The following is a 26,836-nucleotide window of genomic DNA, read 5'->3' as shown; positions in this document are numbered from 1 at the left end:
TTAAGGAGAGTGGCTGAGGGAACTGGGATTGTTCAGTCTGGAGAAGAGGAAGCTCAGGGGAGATCTTATCGCTCTCCATAAATCCCTGAAAGGAGAATATGGCAAAGTGAGAATTGGCCTCTTCTCTTGTGTAACTAGCAGTAGAATAGTGGGAATAGGCTCAGTTTGCATCATGGCAATTCAGGACATTAGGAAGCATTTATCCTCTGAAAGAGTGGTCAGGTACTGGAATAGGTTGCCCGGGTCGGGGGGGCCTGGAGCCACCATCCCTGGAGGTGTTCAAGAAACATGTAGATGCTGTACTAAGGGACATGATTTAGTGAGGCGACAGGTGGATGGTTGGACTGGATGATCTTGAAAGTCTTTCCAACCTTGGTGATTCTTTGATTCTCATAGCTTTCAAATGGCCATGGCTTTTTGTGAACCAATATAGTCGATGAATGGACTCAAGTAATAGAAGTTTATCATCTTTTTTCTTTAAGGGATTATAATTGCCAGAAGAATGAAAAGATTGCTTAAATACTTCTTAAAACTACAATGAAGTTTTTGCTTTAAACATATTTAACCTCCTTCTCAGAACCCATTCCGCAATATTTGTCCCATCTCCAAAGCTTTTGAAAGTTTAAATGTGCTGTCAAAATCCCAAACACTGAAAATCATTTCTCTTCTGATTCAGTTACTTCAAGTAGCAAATTTAAACACATCACACTACAGAAGAACATGTCTATTATGCAACAAATATATTTTAATGAAAAGCTATGCAGAAAAAAAGGAAAAATTTTAGAAACAGTTTTATCCACAGAAATCAAACAAATTTTCTCCTTTACACCTATATACTTCTCTAAAATTGAAAATAGTTTTAAATCTTTCTGAAAGAGTGGGATTTTTCATTTATTTCTTTACTTATTTATTTTTGAACCAAAATAAGCTTTAATTTTGAAGGATTTGAGGCCACCAGAATTTTGGGTTTTTATTTATTTTGTGTAAAGCTATCACATTTTGAAACTTTTCCTCTCAGAAATGTCTTTTTTTTTTTTTTTTAAATCAGGTTCGTGTTCACTCTTGAAATAACGAACAAATGCTACATACTATAAACTGTGATCACTTTGGTTCTTTAACAAATTTCATGAACAGATCAGATAATTGGAGGGACTCCCTTTTTGAAAAAATAAAAACCTTAATCTTCTGACTGTTTCAAAGAACGTTCACTTTTCTCATTAATCTTATTCAATACCCGTAATATACAGAAGAGGACTTAATTGTTTTCTTAGTAGTAAAACTTACTACCACTTACTACTTTTCAATATGCAGTATGAAGATAGATGGTGCTACCTATTTGTGGATAACTTTATTTTAGCAGACCTTGTTTATTAAACGGTTGAAGTGAATACTTTTCATTTGAAAATTAATCAATTCAGTCACCGGTACTTACTTACCGGTAAAGAATTAAAGGACATACTCTTGAGATTAATTAATCTAACTTAATTTATTACTGTCAAACCTCTGCATAAGTACTGACTCAGATTAATTTACTGAAATACTTTTGTGTGTTGCTGTTTGTGATATTCATTTGAGTACAAAATGGCTGGTTGTAGTTATGAGTATTCAATTAATTTCCTTGAACTTGTCTGCAGATTTAATGAAAAGTGCAATAAAAACATTTAAACAATGCCTGAAAAGAATGGACCATACACACAAATTGGATTGCTTCAGGGGTTTGGCCACATCTGCTGTCTCAGAGAGTTAAACAAGCTAAACAATGAAACAAAATTGCTACTAGACCACTATAATACATCCAAAGCATCATATACTGCTCTGTTAAAAGTTCTGTAGTACATGTTGCTAGATGAAGTGCAAAATTTCTACCTTACTGGATGGCTAAGATGGTCAGTATTTGAGATGAAAGAAAGGATTTATTGTCAGATTGGAAAATCAGCAAGTCAAAACTGACTGTAACTTGGCATTAAGATGTGATCTTCAAGATAAACTACATAGGATGTTTAGTTAGGGATGAAAGAAATAGATATGTTGAATTCAACATGTGGATAGTAAAACTCAAGACAGCTTTCAGAATTAGGTAAATTTGTGGACTGCTCTAACTTGGACTTAGTAACTATTCTTTGAGAAGTTTCTAATGTACATTCTAATTACAGCACACTACATGATCCATTCATCTCTAATATCCACCTGTAGCACCAACAGGAAAGAGAATATTTACCTCTTAAAATAAAGCATGTTTGTAAAGCAATTCCATTTGTAAAATTCCTTTCCTTCATTGTGCTCATGTAAAAACACGCACAAGTTTGTGACAGATAGGAAAGTGACAAATCATAAGTAGAAATACTGTGATTCTTCAAAAAAAAAAAAAAAAAAAAAAAGGGAAAAGCAGCCTGATATTTACAGCGTTAGAGGAGGAGACATTTTTGAGATTGTGAAATTCTCTTTGCAGAGTTTTTCTCAACCATTTTGCTTTGGAGGAATGGAAGAGATGGTAAGGTTTTCTCTAACAAAAATGCCTACTTTAAATAGAAGTTTCAGGAGCACAAATTCATGACCCACATTTCTTTTGCTTGCTAAATTGTCAGCTTCTAGATGGATTTTCCTATTTAAATTCTGTAGATGTCAGTGCTCTTGTATAACTATGTTAACTAAGTTAGTTATCATTTTAGTAAATTAAAAGAATCAATAATTACATATCCTCAGTAGAGGGGTTAGAAAAAAGCTGAGTCCCATCACCTGCATGTCATACATGTCAGAGCATTCTGATATTCTTATCAAGCTTCATCTCAAAAAAGAAAAGGGTTTTTGTATCCCTGCTTAAACTGCTGGACTATTTCTGAAGTGTTTCAGTGTTTGAAAGACTTTTAATTTACAATCTAAATTTGTCCCTGGCCACTTCATATTTGCTTTCATGACAATGTTATCATCTAGCTTAAAATTCTTTCCTCTGTGCAGGTGCATGTCTCAGATAGACTAATAGCTCTTCTTTTTTTCTAGCTGTGGTCAATCTCTGATTTTTAAGCTGGATGTAGTTTATGAGCAGCTCAAGTGCATTTTCCTTTCTGGAGCTTAACTTTGTACTAAGCAGGAAGGTGGTGTCATACAATTGCTGGTTAAGTCAAATATCCAGCTGAGAAAGTAAATTAGTAAAACAGGCCATCATTACCCCATTTAACCTACACCCCAGATTACAGTCCATAGGACCAACAGCTGCAAGCCTATTACCCAGCATCAGGATAGAAAAACCATGAGAAGGCATAATTTTCTACTTTGAACTACTCTCACTGCTTCCCTTCCTTAAGCTCCTCAAGTCTATAGTGTGTCTTTTGGCAATCTGAAGTTTTCTGTGTGAGACTTGAAACGTATACTCTGAAATAAGCCCTCTCTTCTACATACTTCTTTTCATTCTCTCTCAAGAAACTATGCACACGTGAAAAGCAGTATCTTACATGTTAATATTTTTTCTTTCAGAAAACCTTGAATGTGACAGTTTCACATACTCTTAAGTTAACTTTGTAATCCAAACTGAGCATCTAAATTCCAATTTGAATTTTTCTACCTCTCTCTCTCATTAATTATTCTGCATTTTCTCCTTAGAATAAATGTCCACTGCTTTCTGCCCCTCTGAGGTACTCAAACACTTCAGTCACATTAGTTTTCAATCTTCTTTCTGATAAGCTAAGCAGATTAAACGTTTAGCATTTTACTGTAAGGAATTTTCCCTTCCTCTCAGATTATGATTTACTAGCCTTGTTCACTACCTTTCCTAATGCTCTAATGTCCCTGTAAAACACAGGATCTGATGGAACATCCCAGGACTGGCCTCATTAATATCATATGAAATAACTGACCTTCTTATTCCTACTCTTTTAACCTCTCCACACCAAGGGATAATACAGCAGCACAGTTAAAACTTTATCACAGCAATTGAATTGTTCAATTTGAATTCTTAATTGTCTTCTGAATCACTACTTTCTCCAACTCTATCCACAGTTCTGATCGATACACTGCTAATATCCATCCTTCACAGTATTATCCTACCTTTCACAGTACTTATTCTACTTAAATGGATTGCATTTAAGAAGTCAGGTTACCTCCCTGTCCTCATCAGAATGTAACTCAGTGGGTTTTTTTTTCGTGATGTTGTGATGCTTTTTGATTTTAACTCCAGATCATAGATGGCAGTACTGACCATCATTCTTACCACAATTCACTGAGTAGCTTTTGTCTAGTATTTAGGATGGAGGTGTGGACAGAGAAGCTGTGTCTTGGCTGTGACAGATTGCAGCTTACTCTGAGTAACATTTTCACCCCATTTAATCTAACCTAACAGTTTCTGGCTCAAATATGAATCATGCAATTGTCACAGACCTGTGAATTCTGGATGTTTCCTTGTTTCTGCCCATGAATTTCCAACCTGACAATCTGAAAGGTATGATGTAAAGCTTACTTCTCTCTTGAAATAGTAGGTAAACACTGATTGAATGGACAAAATAGATGAAATTGTAGCCCTGATGGTTCTAATTTTCTGTTTATGCCTGTTTTTGTAGAGCAGTTTATTTGAAACAAATATTCCCACTCTAACTTTTGATGGTCTAAATTCAGCAACTCAGAAATATTTTAAATAAATTTTTGATAATTTTTCAATGAAGTTGTGATGCTATTATAAAGCAGGTCAATTAATATTTGGTAGTGAAAATGATGTCTGAGGTCAATAAGAACAGGATGAGAAGCAATAATTTCAAACTGCACTAAAATGAGAAGAGTTGGATATTTACTGGATTAGAAAGAGAATGTGTTCTCCAGCTACAGGAAGAAATGAACGAGGTTAGCTACTAAAGGAGACTGTAGAAGCATTTACAAAAGCATAATACTGAAGGTGATAACAATTTTTTCATAAAGATTTAGAAAGAGAAAACAAATTAGAAATTTATAAATAAAGTAGAAATATGAAAATCAGCTTTCACATAAATACCAGATCAAGTTTACTAGACATTTTTAATTCTCTTCACTTTTACTATTACAAATAAAAGATGTAATAACCATTTTTCAATTAAAATATGAGCAAATGACAGTAGTCTAGAGATTTCTATGTACGTATACTGTCAGTATCCAAATTTGCAATACTTAATACTGAAGAATTCTTTATTTAAGTTCTGCTAAAAGAGTGAATTGGTATTGTCAGAATGCAATGAAAGAAGTAGAGAAGAGATTCATATCTTCCTGCAACAGTTTTTACCAGAAGTCAGCACAAACAGCAGAACCTATTTATTGTTTTCTTCAGAATTCAAAATCAAAGAATCATAAAGGATGGAAAAGACCTCCAAGATTATCCACCTAGCACCTATCACCAATATTTCCTCACTAAACAACGTCACTTAGTACAACATCTAAACATTCCTTGAACAGCTCCAGGGATGGTGACTCCACTACCACCCTGGGCAGATCATTCCAGTACCTGACTGTTTTTTCAGAGAAGAAATTTGCCTAATATCCTACCTGAACCTCTGTTTGCACAACTTGAAGTCATTTCCCTCTCATCCTATTGCGAGCTATGCAAGAGAAGGGGCCAAATCTCACCTCACTACAACCTCCTTTCAGGTAGTTGTAGTGTATAATAATGTCTCTCCTGAGCCTCCTCTTCTCCAGCCTAAAGATCCCTCAGCCACTTCTCATAAAACTTGTACTTCAGTCCCTCCACAGCTTCTTTGCCCTCTCTGGACACACTCCATCGCCTCAGTGCATTTCTTGTAGCAAAGGGCTCAAAACTGAACACAGCACTTGAGGTGTGGCCTCTCTAGTGATAAGCACATGAGAAGACCACCTCCCAGCTCCTGTTGGCAACCCTATTTCTGATACAAGCCAGGATGCCATTAATGTTCTCAGCCAACAGAGCACACTCCTGACTCATGTTTAGCCAAGAACTGACCAATAGTTCCAGCTCCATTTCTTCTACAGTCATCCAGCCACTCTGCCCCACGCCTGTAACGTTATCTAGAGCTGTTGCAGCCAAAGTGCAGGATCCAAAGTCCAGGAGTGGCTTTAGTTATGTAATGCTACTCACAATTTTATTCATATATATTTAGCTGTGTTGTTTTTATAATGATTGCCAGCTGTTAAGCAAGATTTCCACGATAATAAAGACCTTTTCTTCAGGTCCACATGGCTGATCACAATGCTGATATTCTTCTCTCCTGACATGTGCAGAACACACTTTAGAATGTCAGTGGGAATTCTGCACACACATGGAGAAAAGGCTACAGGAGATGACATTTTCCATGTGGCCCTGAGATGAAAATTTTGCCCTAAGATAGTTCATTCAGTAAGTTTTTTTCTGACTGCAGCAGTCACTTTTGCTTTAATAGAAAATGAACCTTTAAGACAATGTAAAGGAATACCATTTGCCAAGGGACCGTTTGATATGTAGGTTTATGTTTAAATATCAACATGAAACATTCACTGATGAAAAACTAGTGATGGTAGTATTTTTCCATGAATGATCCTCACAGGTTTTACTTCTGATCAACATCATACCCAGTCAGACTGACCAATCTTAGAGCAGATTCCAAACTATGATATCCCACATGCATAACTCTATTTTTTTTAATTCTGTGGTAATACTTCAAAAAAAAGCTGACTAGAAGTGTAATTAATCTCAAGTAGTCCTGAGGAAGAAGTAACAGAGTAGGTAGCCTAAAAAATAACATTTGCATATAAAATAACAAATAAAAAAAAACACTGGTTTCTAGTTCTTCGCTATTACTATTTTTTGAAGGTTAAATATCATGAAACGCAGTATCAACTTTGCTGTTTTCCTGTTCATACACAAATGAATAAAGTGATTGATTCTGCAAAATCAGTTTTCCTAACAAAATATCTAACAAAATGTTTTGTTTCTGTTGTTTTTTTTCTTCCCCCCACCTGTTCTTAGCTTGGTAGCTACAAAGGAAACAGACAGTGCAAGATCCCGTAGCATGCCAATGTCACCATCTGATTTCTTGGATAAACTAATGGGTAGGATGTCGGGATACGATGCAAGGATCAGACCAAATTTCAAAGGTAATTTCAAACGTAAACTTCCAAATAATTCAGTATTTCTTCTTACAAAAAAGATAGAAAGAATATGAAAACCTAGAAATATGCTTATTTCTTAAAGTGAATTCCCTTTTCTATTACGGTTTCAGTAGTATTACGCTCTATACCTATCATTTTCACAGCTGAACTAATGCAGATTTTTAGTCTTATAACTATTTTTGGACTGTCTAATAGTTTTCTTTTTTCTCTTTCCTGAAATACTTGTTAATGGATTTGAATTCCCAACTAGCACAACAGTAGTCTGAAGTAACCTAGAAAGGAAGTTGCATGAAACACTTGCCTGATGCTGGATATAAGGAGTATATTATGCACATAACATCGGAATCAAACTCAAGAGTTTGTCTTAGTCATCAAGTCTATAATGAAATTGTCCTGTAACATTAGATTCCTCTTGTGCCTCAAGAAGGACTGTATTTCTTCTTGTTCTTTACCCTTTTCTCAGTTCTCCTCTGAAACTGCAAATTCTTGATAACTAGAATTATTATTGTTGTTATATGCCTTGTTGACATTCATCATAAAGAAGATTCAAGTAAGAAGTACAAAGTTTGCAAATGCAAATATTACATGTTCTTTAGCACAAATCATGCTACTCAAATGCAGGCATATTTAATAGAAAGATAATACATACATACCCAATATGTTATCATGCAGTTACACAAACAAAAACGCTACACTTTCTGACTTTTGCAGTCTGGGAATTTCAGGTAGATTTGACACCTTTTTTCAGAATGCAGAATTCCAGTAATGTAGTGGAACTATACTTAGCTCTAATTCTGAATCTATATATCAAGCTACTAGTCTTTAAAATTCTCCAAAATATGAACACTTTTATAGAAAGGATAAACCTGTTGTGATTTAAAATATTACTCTTATTTTGCCTTAGTTGCCTCTCCCTTTGCTTTGATTGCAATGAGTTCTCTTAGCTCCAGCTTTTTATTATGTTTACTACAAAACTTCCCCTTTGAGCAGACAAGCCTTCCCCCTCTGAATCATCTGTTGCTACCTTTACAACTTAATTTTTATCTGGCACTGATTTTTATAGTTTGAGATCACCATACATCAGTAACTTCAGTAATAATGACTCTTAAGCACTGTTATTTGCTACTTTTGCCAAATTTGCCCAGAATAATTCAAAAGTACAAGGTAAGTAGTTTGTCAACTTACTTCCTCACCAGTAAGCCATAAACAGTCAGTACTGCATGTATAAACTCATTATCAAGGATTTACCACATCTGGAAATACTTCATTTTTAGTTAATTACCACCGCTGATCTTTTTCAAGTAAGATAAACACGCACTGGGAATTCAAACACTTCACTGAAAGATTTACAACAATGACCAATATCCCTCATGTCTATACAGTATGAGTCCCTCAGGCTATGCTTGTCTGAAGCACCCGGGGGAACTGAGGAATATTCCAGTGATGTGCTTTCCAGAGGGTCAGTGTATCAAACAATACTTGCAAAGCAGTGCAAAATACTCCACATCTAAAACTGCTTTCTTATATGAACAGAAGCTTTTAATTTATTTTTGATCTTGTCTTAGTTTCAGCTGGAATGGATTTTTGCCTGAGTGTCTGGTGTGACGCTATTTTTTTGTTCTAGGATAAAAACAATGTTGATAACACGCTGACGTTTATAGCTGCTGCTAAGAAATATTGTATATAGCTAAGGCCATTCACAGTGTAGGGCTCAAGGAGCTGAGAGGGAGCAGAATTAGGATACCTGTCTTACACTGTCCAAAGGGATATCCCATACCACATGACATCACGTGGAAGGATTTTTGAAGGGCATAGGAGTTCATATCACCTTCTTCTGCTGCTCAGGGGATGGTAAACAATTGCTTATGCATCACTTTTTCTATATATTCTTATATATGCATATATTTATATGGTCATAATTATCTTTTTTGCTATCTTAGTAAATAATTTTATCTCAATCCACAAGTTCTACTTTTTCCCCTCTCCCCCAATTCCCATATCCCACTGAGAAAGGGGCTGAGTGAACAATATGTGATACTCAGCCACTTGCCAGGTTATATCACAACCTTATTAAACTTATCATGCCTTGTTTCCATACTGTTCCCCTTAGCATGTAAACTACAGGTTCAACCTAAGCTAATGCTTTGAGAGGCAATGAAAGACCTCAAGAAAAATCTAAGCACTGCAGTTTTTCTTCATTTTTTGGGTCTCCTGAAGCAAATAAGGGCTAAAAATTTGGAGATTACAGTTTAGGGATTGATTTGGGGATTGGATTTTGGAGTTTGTCACAGACAAAATGCAGTCTTCTGATGGGACTACACTGAAGAACAGACAGATGTTTAGAGATTAGTGAATTCAGTGTAGTACTTCTTAAATATATAATTCAGAAGACTCAGAGCCCTGTTTTGTAACTATTGGAATTTAAAGAGACAAAACCTAATTTGACATTGTTCTTTTTCAGAAAGTGCACATTCTAAATCTTCTAGACAGCTATGCAGTTTGAACAAATCTGCCCAGAATGATTCAGATCTATCACTAAGAATAAGTGTCTCCTCAAGTGACTTTGCCACTTTCTCATTAGCTGTGTTTGTCCTAGAACAAATACTGTAGTTTTGTCTTTATGAGTTTTTAATTTGGTAGTTTTAAAGAAACAGACATAAGAGATTTCAGATAATCATTTTATGTTGCTTTTTTTTTTTTTCTTTTTCCTTTCAATAACATTTCTGCATGGACAAGATTTTAAATTAACATTCAGTTTCATATAGGAAAATGTAATTTGTTCTTTACCTTGATATTGACAAACAGCACTCAGAATTCATTAATTTAGGAACTTCCTAAGTTCACATAGGTCCTGACTTACTTTTGACTCAGTGTTTTATGGCAATAAAATTGTGATGTTTTGCACTTGTGCAAAGTATTACTTTTTTGTTCAGTTGAATATGGTCACTACTTTATTGCCACACGCCTTATTAAAAAATTGGAGAAAATTCCTTTTGACCTTTACAGACTTTGTGTTTAAATATTGCTCCCTACTGTATTCCTTTTTCTTTTTTCCCCACAAAGTTAAAACCAGCTATCTACTTATGTTTTTGGTTGTTTTTGTTTTTGTTTTTGTTTTTTTTTCAGCAGTAGTTTAGAGAGTTTGTCAACCTTGACTTTCTTCTTGACATTTTTTTCTCCCTAATATATCATTTTAAGGTGGACAGAAATTTTGAAGTATTCAGGTTGGAAGTTCATAATCTACTTCTATGGCGATCCATCTATCCCAATGTCTACAGAACATGCTTCCCATTTAGAGCCCATTAGTATAAGTGCATAACAAGGATGGTTTTGCATTTGATTAACACTGAATGTCTTCAAACACTTTATTGTTTGAGTTTCTAAACCATTTCTGAATTGCTTTTAGTTTCTATTTATGCTATTTTTAACTAGCTATTAACTGTCTTGTAATGCTGCTTTTAAAATTACACGTCAGGGTTTATTTCCTTTATAAAAGCAACTATATTGATAAAGAAAAATTACACTTAAAACAGTGCTATTTTAAGCAAGATAATATCATGCCAAATTTGAAATTATGACAAGTATTACAACATAGATATTTGAGAAAGGAAAGCTGCCTTGGAATCAAATTATCCAATAATCTTACACAGCAAGGAAATACAATTTTGTCTGACAGTTGTTAGTAATTTCTAGTGACTCTGCCTTTGTTCACCTGCCCTGTTTTTTTTCCATTTTCCTTTATCATCTTCTGGAGTTCATTCCATATGCTATCAATGAGAAGCCTTTACTGAATTGTAAGATCTATTAAATACGCTCACCTGCTCTAAACAGTTAACAAAGTTGCAAAACGACTGGAGTGTCAAAGTGACTGTAGAGTAATACCTGTTTACCTGAAAATTCTGCATTGCACATGTACCTCTGTGTATTAGAATGATTGAAGTACATGTAGTGATGTTTTGTTATAAAAGCTAGATGTTCCAAGGTGGTCCTGTTGGCAGAATTTTCAATGAATATTCTGATTGTTCAAATATGTAATGTCAACTTCATTGGTCACACTAAATTTTACTAGTTCTAAAGCACCAGTGGCAGAATAGTCTATTACTTCAGTGACTCTTAACAAATAAATATTACATAATTATTTGCAAGACCAGGTATAGATCTTTCATTATTAATGGTTGCTTACTACTGGAAAAAAACAAGCATTTCCAGTTCTGAAATGGATAGTTGACATATGAATACAGAGGTGCAGGAGAGTGACAGAAGAGCCTTAAGATGGAAAAACCTTGTTTCCACTGCACATAAGCAGAGATTGATAAGAAATAATGGAGAAGTTAGGATGCTATGTCACAATGCCATTTTTACAGAGATTTGCAGAGAAGTAATTTAAAATCTTTTCCATGAAGAGATGGCTTATTGTTTAGTTATTGTAATGACTGCTCTACCAGTACTGATGCTTCACAAATGCAAGATAAAGCAGAACAGCAGTTGGCTAAAGACCCATGGTAACAGAAAAATTCAGCTTAAATGGATTCTTAACTATTTTTTGAATTTAAGAGAAATGAGAATAGAATCTAAGTCATTCTTCCTTATTCACTTTTGTTCCTGTCAGTAGCAGAGATAAGAGCAACAATAATGTATTTCAGTTACCAGTGATGACAGATAATGTCAAAAGCTGCCTTGACAGAAAAAGGTCACATTTCCCCCTAACTGTTGTAAAAAGTAGCAAGCATTTTTCACTTAAAAAAAAAAAAAAAAAAAAAAAAAAAACCCACATAAAAAATACACACTTCAAATTTAGTTGATTTTTTGCTGTCTTTTTTTTTTTTTTCCCTCTTTTGTATATAATCCTCAAACTGGCCAGTCTGGTAGGGTAATTGTGAGAAAAATTGAAAGGAATAATCTATTACATACCAGAAATCATTCAAATTTTGCATTAAATGAGTTTTGAATGTAACAGTATTTCCTCTTAAATCAACAAATATTGTTTTATAATAGTTTATCACATCAAATTGTTTTACAATCACTCAATATGCATTGATTCTGAAATAGACACTGTTTTTTTGTTTGTTTTCCCTCTTTTGCAGGTCCTCCAGTTAATGTCACATGCAACATATTTATAAACAGCTTTGGATCCATTGCAGAGACAACCATGGTGAGATATCCTATCTCAAAAAATGTTTAAAGTTCAAGATATTTAAAAATCAAGATAGAACTTCTATTAATACAGAACTAAGTGAAATAAATCCTCTTCTGAAAACAGAGCATTTAATTTAGCAATTGAATTTTTTTTTGAATTTTTGAATTGTTAAATGAATTATATTTTAAATTTCACTCCGTATAGTGCATATGAGGATATATACTTTATTTAAAAAGTTTTTATTTATTTATTTTTTTTTTTAAATAGACACGGTGCAGAGAGAGTAGAGTCATAGAATGGATTGAGCTGAAAGGAAATAAAGGACTGTCTGGTTCCAACCGCCCTGTCACGAGTAGGGTTGCTTTCTACTAGATCAGGCTGCCAGGGGCCCCATCCAGCCTGGCCTTGAACGCCTCCAGGGATGGGCATCCACAGTTTCTCTGGACAATCTGTGCCAGTGCCTCACCAAATAGTTTCTTCCTTATCTCTAATCTAAATTTCATTTATTTATTTATTTTGAAAACCTTTCCTCCTTGCCCTATCACTAGCATGCAGTGTAAAATGTCAGTCTACATCTCGTTTCTTAGATCCCTTTAAATACTGAAAGGTTGCAATGAGGTCTCCCCTCTTCTCCAGGCAGAGTAACACCAGATACCTGTGCCTTTTCTTTGTAAAAGCTACAGCACTTTTTTTTTCTTTTTTTTTTTTTTTAATATATTTACATGTAATATTACAAAAATATCTAAAGTTCAAGAATCAAATGAGTGAGGCCAGGCTCTCTTCAGTATTGTGCAGCAGCATGCTTGTGGACTACTTACATCCTTTAGTATATTGTTCATCTCATTTAACTACACACAACAGTTCTTTGAAATTGGAGACCAAGAACATTTAATCCTAAAAAAAAAAAACCAAAACTATAAGCTAAAAACGTTTCCTAATTTCAGCTGTCAGTTGGAACCTGTGCATTATATAAAATCATATTAATAATTTACATTAGGAGATAGTTACACATTTATAAAGGAATTGTATTTTTTTTCCAAGTTGCCTTGAAAGCAAACTGATTAAAATAGTTGAGAGATACTGCTGCACAACCCGATCCATTACACACATTTCCAGTTAGTACATTGTAGAAAATACCAAAGTTGTTCAGAACCAGAGACCTTCTCACTCTATTGGGAATGTGTGTGCCAAAAGTGGACAATTAAGCACAATGTTGGTCTTAGGGGAAGTGTTGCATCATAATGCTGATATTCTGATCATAACATAATATTCACTGACTGCTCAGTGCAGAACTTTTGCTTATGGTCAGCAGCTACTGAACTCTTAGAGACTCAAATCTCACATTTTAGAACAAGTGCCTTTATGCAGATAGGACTTTTGATTGTATGTATTATTAGCTACTTCTCCGCTGAACTGAAAAGGAATATCTTCTGAAAAGATGTTAGCACCTTTATCTTAAAATTACAGTTAAAAATATCTTGAATCATTTTAAACCTGAAGTACTGCCTTACTGAAGGAAAATAAATTCACCACAGTTTTACCAATTTTATCTATTCTCACTACTTTACCAATTGTTATTTACTATAATCCTTATAATTCAGACATCTTTGTAAATCTTACACATTCTCGATAAGTACTCCTTTTTCCAATCTAAAACAAAACAAAAGAGCTTACAAGCAAAAGGTACAAAATAAGACCTGTCATGTTGTATCTGAAAGTTTCTCTGGAATGTAAAAGGAGCAGCTGAGTAATGGGATATGCATACAGTGCATTATCTTACAGAAGCCTGTATATTAGTTCCTATCCTTCACTGCCATTCTAGTTGATCTTGGTACTAACTTTCTGTTTCTCTTATTGATGACCAAAATCTTTGAGCTCCCTCTGCTGCCTTGGTTACAAATAACACAATAAATAATTACAGAAAGAGAATGGGTTAAAAAACAGGAAAAAAAAAAAAAAAAAAGAAAGAAAAAAGAAATTGGAAGGAAACAAAGAAGTTTGTCAGGGTGCAGTGGGATCTTACAGTGCACAGCAGGGCCCAAATTTCTGTCAGAGGTTGTCTTGAACTCATCCACCTCCATCTACTCTTCTGCAGTGAGGTCTAATAGTTCAGGAGAGACAACTAGTCCAAAAAAAAAAAAAAAAAAAACACCAAAAAAAACAACAGCTTAATTTGACTTGCACTTTGTTAATGGTTGAAATTGGTACTTTTTACCTTTCCTTTTTTTCCACAGTTCTTTAAAGCACAGGCTATATTTATTTCCTTTCTCTATCTCAGAAGACAAATCAAGTGCTTTTTAGCACGAAAAATGGTATGCCACTTCTTACTAGGAAGCTGTGATTCAAATTAAATCTAATTTTAATTCATCATATGAGGAGCTTAATTTATGTTAGGAATTCTCTGAGGCAATGAAAAATAAATATAATTTTAAATTCTCTTTAAACAAACTTTCATAATTGATACATCTTGAATCATAGAATCATCTAAGTTGAAAAAAGACTTTCAAGATCACTAAGTCCACTCATCACCCAAGTCCTGTCATGTCTTTTAGTACAACATCCAAATGTCTCTTAAATACCTCCACCACTTCCCTGGGAAGTCCATTCCAGTGTTTTCTGTCCTCTCCATGAAAACTGATTTCCTTATATCTAAATGTAAACTGCCCCTGATGAAACTTGAGGCCATTCCTTCACATCCTATCATCACCTAAGATAAGAGACTGACAACTTTCTCACTGTAATCTTCTTTCAGGTAGTTAAGGAGAACGATGAGGTCTCCTCTCAACCTCTTCCAGGGAAAATAATCCCAGTTCCCTCAGCCACTCCTCATAACACTTGCGTTCTAGTCCCTTCACCAGCTTTGTTGATCTTTCCATACATGCTTGAACACAGTAATCTTATAGTGAACTGAACACAGTATTTGATGTGCAGTCTCACCAGTGCTACAAGGGTCCAGCCTTAACAATCTGTGTTACTGAGCTGAATAGTAGTACCAGAGCTGAATATGTCTCAGTGATATTGACAGAATGGCCAGGGTTGGAAGGGACCTCAAGAATCATGAATCTCCAACCCCCCCTGCCACATGCAGGGCCATCAACCTCCCCATTTGATACTAGACCAGGACCCCATCCAATCCGGCCTTTAACACCTCCAGAAATGGGGCATCCACAACCTCTCTGGGCATTCACATTCATTCTCTTGCCAAATAAACTCTTACTGATCTGCATTTACTGATGTAAGTGACTAGGTCCAATCCTTCACTTCTTACTTGTTGTTACTATTCTTTTTTTTTTTTTTTTTTCTTTCTACTTATAGATTTAGAAATCTAAGCAACAGCAGGATGTTAACAAAACATGGAAGACAAGAATTTTTTTTAAATAGAATTGCACAGTATTATCAGCAGAAGTTTTTTATTTAAGATAAAAGGAAAGTATCTGCACACACAACTTCAAAAAGCTGAGAAACCTATCAGATTGCTTGTCCATGTAGGGTTAAATATTGATTGGCAACATGGAAACTAAATCCTGCAGAAATTTATTTATTGTTGCACTGTAATTTAAGTTTCAACTTTTATCACAACATACTTAGAGTGGCTTACAGTTTCTCTGCGTAGCTTGAGTTATGTTTCACTTTGCAGTGCATAGAAATTCTGTTGTTTCTAAGAGCAGTGTTAATACATATTGCTGGCAGCTACCACTAAAGCAGTGGTTATAGAACACTTGCTTAAGTTGCGGGGCCAACTAAACAAAACTACTGCTTTCATTCCAGTAAGATTGACCAAATTCCTCAAAATTTATAAGTGTTAAAGGTCATTAATACTCAATCTTGATACAGTAGTACAGCTATATTTACTATGTATTATTATGCTTAGATTAATGCATATTGATTGAAAAGGACACTTGCTGAGAAAAGTAATAGCAAATGACATCAATGCAGATAATTAACAAGTTAAAAAGCATGTTTGTTATTTTTTCCTGCCACATGCCACATTCTGCCAAAGGATATTTCTTGACTCAGCCTGAAAAGACGTGTTATCCTGAATGTTGTTAAGAAGCAGGTGGCATATATTCCTGTGTTCTCAGATATAACAAGATTATCTTGCATTTACAAATAAAATGTACCTTCAACTTACATTAACCCATTTTTAAGCTCTTTCAATTATTCTTCTAATTTTATTGGTTTCATCTTCAAGTAAGCATTTCTCTTTATGTTCTATTCTACCTGTTTTAGGTTGTCTTTAAATAGAGTATTTGAAAGGAGTGTTCACTTGGGTGTGTTGCAAGGTTCAAGGCAGATGAGTTCCACCAACTAATTTTTTTCTTAAATAAATCATTTAGCTTATTACCTAAAATATGATTAAATGTTTGCTTTTCTTCAGTGAAAATATGCTGTAAATTTCTGTATAACGCAAACAGCAGTGTGTTAATACTAAAGTGAATGGCAGAAAGATCTACTTTGCACAATTCTTATTTTATCATAGAATCACAGAATTCTTAGATTTGGAAGGGAACTTTAAAGGTCATCTAGTCCAGCTCCCTCATAATGACAAGGGGACATGCACAACTCAGTCATCTTGTCCAGGGCCTGATCCAATAAGTGAATAAAACAGCTACCTTATAGTTTCATAATTTACAACAGCATCAATACCAAAAACCTATTTTCCCTCATATTTGATAGTTAACTCCCCTCTGTCAAGTCTACTGGTTGTAGATTTGATTCTGCCAAATTAAGAGATTGTTCACATATGGGTTGAAGGCAAGTTATTTGACATCCTTTGTCTTATAGTCAGTGTGCCTCTGTAACCTATGTTCATGGGGTCAGGAGAACATGGCATCTTTTAAGTTCTGCTGGATTTGCAACTATCTAAATAGACAGTATTGTATAACCATTCCTGGCTGCAGCATGTTTTCCATAACGTGTGGGAAGTTTATAAAATGTAACAAAAATGCGCCTGAAAAGAGAATGGAATTTACTGTTTATCCCCCAGGTTTCTTGACTACTACATATTTTAAAGTCCAGTAAAAATAAGAATATGGCATATTTTGCAACACTAGATGTTTTTCCTAACTCTTGGCTTAAGGCAAAAGATTACGTTTAGGCTTATCTATTTAATTAGGATATCAAAGTTGCATGAAAAACAGTATGCAATTGTATGGACCAGTATATCAAGAACAAGACCAGTTGGAACATTGCATAGAAACACGAGGCTGAAGTATCTTATTTACTGAGAGAAATTGTAACATAAAGTAGATGATGCAGCAGTAGAATGGGTTGGATAAGGGACCTGCACAGCTGATACCACCCACACACTGGTTGTCAGGTATCAGCAGCTGAATTACTAAATCTGGAAAAATTCAGTTCCTTTCTATCATCAGAAATCATCCTTACTCAAACATTTGGAGATGAGGAGAAGTAGTTTCACCATGTTCATCTCCTGTCCTCTGGAAAGGTTATGAGTATGACTTTATTATTTGATCACTTTCCCTAACCTTTTCTTGCTGTGTTATGAAATAACCATGCTCTCATATTCTTTGTAAGCAACTATAACTGAGGTTTTTCCTCAGAAGATGACTCCAGCTTTCTTCAGCTCATCTTATGATTCTGAAAAAGAAAACGTCTATTTTCACTCTTTGCTGCCTTTTAAGACTGATGAATGATTCAGTATGAAAATATCAAGACAACTGGGTTGGACCATTCCAGAATTAAATTCCAGAAATTTGAACAGCAAATGGGCTTTGCATCAATGAAAACAACCTTGACTGTTACTTATTTGGTTTAAATGTAACAGTAAAAACAGCTGATTAAATTGATTTTTAAAAAGGGTCAGAAGCTTTCCTTTTGCTAGAATGGATGCCTTTGCAGAAGCTTATGGCAGGCTTCTTTCCCTACTCCCTCAAAACAGCGGCTTTTAATCTGTTTCCAAATGCATCCATGGAATTATTAGGCAGTAGTAGCGCTTAACCATTGGATGGTAGAGTATGAAATAGCTATCTGAAAGAAAGTTTTAGTTACAGGGATGATATCAATGTATTTTGTGTTTTTGAAAGGCAGTATATTTGATATGGATGTAAAGAAAAGCAGAAATATAAACTATGAATAGAGGTAAAATCTGAGTAGATAATTCTGCCTTAAAGAACAGCATTCAGTTAATTTTTCTTGTTTGTAACCATAAACCAGCAACAAGCAAACTGAAGACCAGGTGCCAGGTTTATTTTAGACAGCATCCTGAGGCCAAATTCTGCTGAATACTCTGGCAATAAATTGCAATTATACCTTCTAATGGAGAGCATCTCTTTTAGAAAATACTGGGAAAACTACAAGGCCTGTTTTGAGGTCTCAAAACTTGCCCTAAATTATCCAATTCACGAGGAAGTGGATTATGATTTTTTCATTATTGCATGAAGTCAGCATCTCTAGACTGACTGTGAAGTTACAGTCTAGAGTAAATGATACTGCAATGATAAAATACTGCTTGAAAATACTCTGAATATTTTTGATAGCTTTAGATGATTCAACTTAGTTGCAGTGTGCATCTTATACTAATGAATGCAATGGAACAAGTGAAAACAATTATATTCTTTGCATGAACAATTCATAGATGTGAAGAGATCTTAAGTTCAAACAAGTATTTGCACTGACAGCAGCAATATAATTGGCACAAGGAGAATAAAAGCATACTTCTTTTTGCCGAAAGACGCCTTAAAAAGATAATTTAGGAGTGTAATGTACCACGTGGTTTCCACAATGAAAAATTGAGATTTTTCATTAAAAGCAACCAGTAGTTTACAGTTTACAGTCCTAGCTGTCATATATAACCAGGAAAATACTAATACTCCACTATCTCCAGCTAGTGCTTAAGGCTGAACTCAGCATTCACAAAATCCATCTCTCTTTTCATCTACTGCTGGATTCATACAGTATCTGCTGCTTTGACTTCCTTGGCCTGGAAGAAATATCTATCCATACCAACTTCATGCCCCCAAATCTGTAAGTGTGTTAGAACAATTCAGCCAGAGCTTGTTTCACTCACTCCGGGAATAGGCAGCAGTGCTAGCCTTGCACTTGCATACCAAGTCATGTTTTTCTTAAGTTCTTAATTATGAGGGAAACTAGCTTCAAACACTTTTTTTTTTTTTTTACCTTATTTGCAGAGAAAACTGAATCCGGGTCTACAGCAGCCCTAGTACCCTAAGCATAAGAAAATTCAGCCTCTATATATCACTCACGCAAACCGCTTTGGTTTTTTACTAAAAATATATATATTTACCAAGATAGGTGTTACAATCAGATCCTCCATGAATACTGCAGAGAATACTGTTGCTCATTCTCTCTGATCCATTATAACAAACATTCTTGCAGATTTGGCAAATCACTTGTATTATACAGAAAACTGAACAGCTTAAATGAAATAGATCACAATTTCTTTTTCCCACAACCACACACTGCAATTATCAGTAAGAAAAGGACTGGAGAGGCCCTTTTGTATCATCAGTGCAAGCTGATTTAACTTTATAATCCCACTCATCAGTTGTTCAGGTGTTGCCTAAGGGTTCCTTCATATGACAGCCCTCAGAGAGGGTTCCTTATGCTCATGTAAACTTTACTTAACCTTTAGCTTATTTCTCTGTATTCTGTGTTTGCCTGCACCTATCTGATCTTGCTCTAGAAATGTTGCAGAAAAGCTCAAACTTCCTATTATCTCTTATCTCTTGTTTCATCTGATGCTTCTTTCTCTTGCTTTCTTTTCACTGCAGTGTAAAGCCCGACTTCAGCAGCACTGTGCTGTGCACTGTGAAAAATCTATGACATTACTCTATCCCTTCCAACATTTCCTTCATTATTTTTATATTTTTACATTATATATCTAAATTGTTTGAATAGCAGCTGTTAGGTTAGCTACTGCTAGAAGACCATACCCTGTAAATAAGAACTCCAACATTAACCAGATAAAGCTATGAAGATAACCACTTTCCAAGCTGATATCTACTCAGTCAACACTGTGAAAAATAAGACTGAGGCATCACTACAAAGACCTGCTCACACTCTATGAGGCAGGCTGTTTATAAAGTTACTACTTTTTTTTTTGCAATAGCAAATGAAGATCAGGGCTACAGCTACAGTTATGATTGTGTAACTCTCACATCTTCTTAATACATAAGGGGTACATGTACTAACATAAAAGGAAAAAAAGATAGCAAGAGAAGCCAAAATAAACCATTTTGCAAATATCTTCACTGAACTACCTCAAGATGTGTATTAACGCAATTAATCTCACCGTAATACATGTAGATTTTGCCATTACCTTCCATTAAATCTAACAGAAGATAAATCTATAAACTTCTATTGCTATACTTACATACATAATTTATAAGATATAAAAACACAATAAATTTACATAAAATTTGTATTATTTTTTTTTTTTTTTTACAGAACCAAGAGATAAGAGACTTGAGAGCAACTGTAAAAAGTAACTGAATTAAGGAAATAAAGGAATTACAATTTGTTATTTTCTTCCTAATTTCTGTTCTTGAGTCTAGTACAGCGTGCTAGGAAGTATCTTATCTGCAATATGCTTTTACATGAAACATTATTTTTTTTTTTAATTCTTCACACGAATAATTTTGACTTATCTTGGTATCTCTAAAAAAGTCAGTTCTGCTCTCATATCTTCATCCTATTTTTAATACTCGGTACATCACGCACTGTAGGTGTGAGCTTTTGATTACGATAGCTAAAGTAATCGCCCAACATGGAAAAGCTGCATACCCTGATTATTTGTATACATCATACACACACTACAAAGATATATCCTAAAAGTTTATGAAAAAAATTTAATTATTTTATGATACTTTATAATTAAACAGTAAAATGATACAACATATTAAAAGAACTTGTAAGAAAAAGGTCTATGCCTTTTTTTTCTAAATAGAATACACAACACTGTCACATGCCATCATGAACTGCTAGCAGAACAAAAGACTATAACAACATGATTCAGGCTTTAATTTTCTTTAAATGTCAGTGTAATCAGATCAAGAAGTGAGCAGATATACTTTTTATATTGACATGACCCTGCCTATGTTGGCAGCTAGATTTTTTTTTTTTTTTTTTTTTTTAATCCTCCTAGATACCATTGCCAATTTACGCAGCAGTAAAACTCACCCCTTTGGCTTCTTTGGTTTAAATTTTTAAACCAAACCAACCATAAAAACATAGAAAATGAATTAAAAACAGAATAAAAATATACACAAGCCCTACGGAACAATAGGAGGTTTTTAAAAAATAAATAAATAATAATAAAAAAGGAAAATTGGCTCACCCCTTCCAACAGCCAGCGATAACTTGAGAAGAGTGCAATCTCTATCCAAAGAGAGGCTAACCTCTAAATGAGGGCTCACTTCGCTGTATTGCTTGCACCTGAGATCTCTGGGTTAGCCACTCCTTCTCACTTTGTGCTCAACCATAGGTTCAGACTGTGACCTGGCAATTCCATTGCACTCTACTCCTTCACAGAATGAACCAATGATTGAGCAGGTAAGCTCCTGCTGCTTTGGTAACCCCCAGCCAAATCCTTCTTAAGTTACATGCACATCTAGTTTGGAAGGGTTGTATCAAATGGGCCTGTTTAATGCTTATTTTTACCTGTTGAAAGGCTTCTTGTTCTGTTCTACCCCAATCACATTTAACAGTTGCACTATGTGGAGTATAAAGGATCGCCAGTATCTTAATATACCCCAAAACTCCTGCAACTGCTTCAGTGTCATGGTAACTGAGAACACTCGGACAATATCTATGATCACATCTGGTGAGACCTTAGTCTTACTTAACCAGACAACACTGAGGAATTTAACTAACATCCCTGGCCCTCGTATTTTCTGTGGGTTTATAGCTCAATATTTCTCCTTTAAATAAGCAGTTAGCGAAGTTACTACCTTCCCTAATGCCTCTATTGAGTCAGACATCAAATTGTTGATGTAGTGGTACATTTATATGGTAGATGGTTTCTTTCAATTTGCCAAGTCATGAGCCACCAGATTATGACAAAAGGCAGGTAAATGCACATATTCCTGAGGTAGGACTTGAGAAGTCCACTGCCTTGCCCTTCCATAAAAATGCAAACTGGATTCTGAATGGAGTTTGTGCCTTTTCAGATTTTGCTTATTTCCCTGAAGTGTATATAGTGGATTTTTTTGAGACAGCCAAATTAATTTCCCAAAGACCCTAGGATATCTAGGCTGATAGACATATAGAATTACTGCAGATGTGCCTCTTTCTGAACCAGCAGATGAAAGGGAAAATATCTTAGGGCTTTCCAAATTCCATGTCTTTCTGTGCACAAACAAAATTGTATCCATTCTCCACAACCGTAATACAGTTCAACCTTAAATTAACTTTTAAGTGTTACTATAATGTCAGTGTAGAATCTATAAAACATCTTGAATTTCTGTACAGACTTCTTGGCACACTTCATGCTTGCTAACAAATTTAAAGATGGCACATATCAAATAAAAGTTCATTTTTAATTAGAGTTAGATCCCTTCATGCAGCTAATTTTAATCCTAGTTAACATTCTGGAGTTAGCAGACACTGCTTTGGGATATAAGCTACTTCCGTGTTGGTTCTTTTTATTTTACCCTATATACCCTACTCTAGACAATATCATGTTTAGCTCCCAACAGATGGATTACTGAGAAGAAAGTCAGTATGGAATTCCTCTTTGATCCTTTGTATTTCCTTGAGGAGATTAAACAGAAGTTGATTTCAAATACGCATTTTCAGTGAAGATTTCAACTGTTATTCAGTCAGTCACTGAAACCACTGATATTCTAAGTGCTAATGTATAAAATACACTGATAAGAACATGGAAGATGTAGCACTGAAAGGTAATCTGGACAAGTGAATCATCTCATTTAGCAAATATACCTTCTGGTGTTATAACAAAAGCAACTTCAGGGACACATAATTTCTCTGGAGAAGGAAGAAAATGATTTTGTTAACTGAAAACATGGCAGTTTTAGAGTATGATGTTTGTTCGTGTAATTGTCATATCCATTTCCATCTAATCCCTAGTACAGCTCTTTTAAAGTGCAAACATTTTAAAAGCCCCTCAGCTGAAGCTTAACAACTCAGTTATATTGAACAAGACGCAAATGTGATTTTAGTGAAATATGTTAGGAGTTGGGAACACACAACTTCCATTAAGAATTTAAGAATTATATTCAGCCTGCAATTAATATATATTCTACAACACACAGTAAGAGCTGTGACAAAGGTTAACATATAATATGTCAATACTGCATTTAATTTGTAGAGTAAACAACCCAAGTGTTTTGATTTTTGATATTACAATTATTTGTGACACAGAAACTTAAATCTGGACGTTACTACTCATAATAAATCAGAAATAATAACAGTAACAAAATTAATAATAATAAAAATAAAATTAACTAAACTGATGCATTTGCCCAAAACCTATGGAAAACAGGTAGATTTTGCAGAACACTGTTGAATTCAATGAATATTGACTGTTTTACAATAAAGACAAGAAAGTCAGAATCTAAAAATCAAAGATTCCTCAGATAAACTACTGTATATACTTTTATTTTTTATCTATGGGTTGAATTACAAAGACTCAAAGCTCTGTACTAATGAGCATCCTCTAAATTACCCATGCTTTAAGACTGAACAAGAGTAGTGACAGGACTGTTCACATGCTCCAAACCATTAGTAGTGATGGTGAAAGTGATTCCAATCCAACAGGTAAGCAAGCAAGCTACATTTATTTGTTCCAGGAAGAACATTAATAGTATCCTTATTGCTTCAGAATCCACGGATGTGAAAGCAGGCAACAAACTTAGAAAGAATATTTGGTGCATGAATAGTGCACTGAACTCTGAATTTCAATTTTGAAAAGGAATCTAAGAGTTCTGATACTATAAGCAGCAATTTCAAAGTCCTAGTTTCATCTAGTTCTTCAACAAGTGAGTTTTAGTTCTATTGACTTCAATACAAATATTGCGGGCCAGGTATTGGAGTCAAATTCTGCAAAGAATTAGATAAAATTTAAACAAAATATTTACTAAATTATTAATGGGATACCTGGACACTTGGCAGTTCTGATAGTAAAGAAAAGAAAAAAAAAAAGAACTCAGAAAAATTGAAACATTAAATAGCTTAAAATCTGGTTTTATACACCTATGGATGGAGAAAGAGAGAGATCGTGATCCAAAATCCATCAATAATCTTTTCTGAATAGCTCTGAATAGCTAAAGCTTCCTGAGAAGCCTTCACCCAAATCCTCAAACCATCTGGCCTGTCCTATTTAATGGAGAGGGTAAGGGCACCCACCATTTTCAAATTACTGTAGGATTACAGCTTTTATCCAAGAACAGACTGGTGTTACTGCTCATCCTCAGCCTGTGAGGGCTCAGATCTAAAGAGGTGAATTGCCAACAAAGTGCTTAGCCACATAACTCGAGGCAGGACCAGACAGGAAAGCTCTCCATCTCTGCATAAGGAACTGCATACTTGACCTCATACAGTAAATCGTAAAGGCAAAGGCCTAAGAGTCACAGTCTTGGCAAGGAAAACTGTAGGAAAGTGTCTTTCTCCTAAGGAATATGAAGACTCTTCTTAACGAGGGAAGAATCCTCCAGTGCTGGAAAATTCAGAGTTCTTACTAAGAGAGAGAGGAAAAAATATGCCAGTTTCTCCCAGACTCAGGTTTCTGTATGCCAGGAGCAGGAAAATTATCCCTAGTTTTATTCATTCCCCAAATCCATTCTGGAAATAACATTTCCATCATAGAATTATTACAAGACTGATAGTCAAAAAGATTCAGTGAGTCAGACAAACTATCATATGCAACAGTGTATCTACACTGCTTCTTGTAATGAATGCCCTGTAGCTATTCAGTACAGAAAAGCATGTTCTTAGGGATGTTTGACATTAGTCAGATCTTGTTACTCTGACACAGATTTGACGTGTCAATTAAAGTTAAGTACTCAGCGATCATGGTTAATTTCTCTTTAGCTGCTATTGTAAATCTCTGACAGATTAATGGGTTGCAGTTAGTGCTGGAGCATGGAGTCTACTGCAGTTTTTTTTATCACTCATTAGTTGAACTGTCCTACATCCATAGATTGCTACTAGCTTTGCTGCAATTCAGACCTGTAATACTGGAAAGACCTATTAAAAGTAGGGAGGAGTCCCATTTTTTTCAATAATAAATCATACCAGTGAAAAGATCACTGATGTTTATTAGCAGAATAAGTTGAATTATGAGCCATTTTCATCTATTCTAAATTTGTTGTCATAAATATTTTTGTCCCTAATTTAAACTGATTTCCCCCTCTAGTATCTCCTTCTCAACATATTTTGGAGGGCAAGTGAGTCTTCTGTTCAGCTTTGCATTACCACTTTAGAGAAATCAAGTTTACTTTTTTCCCCTCACAGTACTGGCTATCCATTCTGGTCCTATAGCATTATTTTGTGAATGTTCTACTTATTCTATTCTTTCAACATGCATGGTTACAGATGAGGCCTTACCAGAAATAATCTCAGCAATCATGGAATTTCAACTACTAAGAAGGAGAAAAGACAAGGGAATTCTTCAGGTTCTTTGATACAACTGATATTTACATTTCTTAGATGTCAATGCAAAGGGTCTTCTCTTTTGATTTTGCAATGATATTGGTTACCTGCAAGAAAAATGACCTACTGATATGAGGGGCTTACTTAAATTTAAATACTTGAATTTCTGTACCTGAGAAATATCATCAAAGACATATTGAAATCATTAGCTAAATAAGCTTTTGGGCCAGTCTGAAATTTTCAGATATGCAAAGAAGAATGAAGGAAACTCAATCAATTTAGTCAAAGTAATTTGGCTACCTAAAGCTTAGCCACAGTGTTTATGGCCAGAGCATATTTTGGGGAAAGCTCATATGAGAAAGTGAAAAAAAAAAAAAAAAAAAAAAAAAAGGGAAACAGGTTTTTACTCTCCTCTCATGGTAACAAGGTCAGTATTGTAGTGGAGTGTGCAGCATTCCTCTGGTTCCAAAAATAAACATTTTCCATTTTATATGCCAGTGGTGGACTTAGTCCGGTATTTCTTTTTTCAACATAATATTACATCAAAATTAGAATAACAAATGGAAAATATGCTGAAAGCTGGTAATTAACCTGTTGCAAATGCACACAACTGTTTGAAGTCTCATTCCCCATATGGTGATCCACAAGTTCAGTAAAACCATTACCTCACTATGCTTACAAAATTAAGCTTACTATGAGATGCTTCAAAACATTGAAAACATTCAAAACATCTTATATATTTTCAAACAAATATTTGCTTGGGTCTTATTTTCCCTGATATTGATTCCAATCTCTTGTAACATATTTTTTAATAATTTATCTCATTCCCTGCTTCACCATGCCTTTGCCAGTTCCCTCTTGATCTGCCCTCTCACTGCAGTTCACACTGCTACAGTTTGTCCCTGACTTAATGGGAACAGCTCTATTTAGATCTGTGATAAATTCTTCGGTACTAAGGATCAAATTCAGCATCTATTGTAATAAAGTAAATTCTAATCCACTCCATCACGTGCAAAAAGCTCTTCCAGCATT

The 26,836-nt window shown here is 34.8% G+C and overlaps 1 protein-coding gene across 2 annotated transcripts in view; it reads left to right on the top strand.

Moving 5' to 3' along the window:
* GLRA3 (glycine receptor alpha 3) overlaps positions 1 to 26,836 on the top strand; it is a 73,403-nt gene that overhangs the window by 12,437 nt on the left and 34,130 nt on the right. For both annotated transcript variants that reach the window (XM_048942749.1, XM_048942750.1), the window contains exons 2-3: positions 6,932 to 7,059; positions 12,159 to 12,226. In XM_048942749.1, coding sequence (XP_048798706.1) covers positions 6,932 to 7,059; positions 12,159 to 12,226 — 196 coding nt within the window. The remainder of the gene's footprint in view (positions 1 to 6,931; positions 7,060 to 12,158; positions 12,227 to 26,836) is intronic.

This window comes from Lagopus muta, chromosome 4 (genome assembly GCF_023343835.1).
Source record: "Lagopus muta isolate bLagMut1 chromosome 4, bLagMut1 primary, whole genome shotgun sequence".
Taxonomy (NCBI): Eukaryota; Metazoa; Chordata; class Aves; order Galliformes; family Phasianidae; genus Lagopus; species Lagopus muta.
This window is presented reverse-complemented; position numbering and strand designations above follow the sequence as displayed.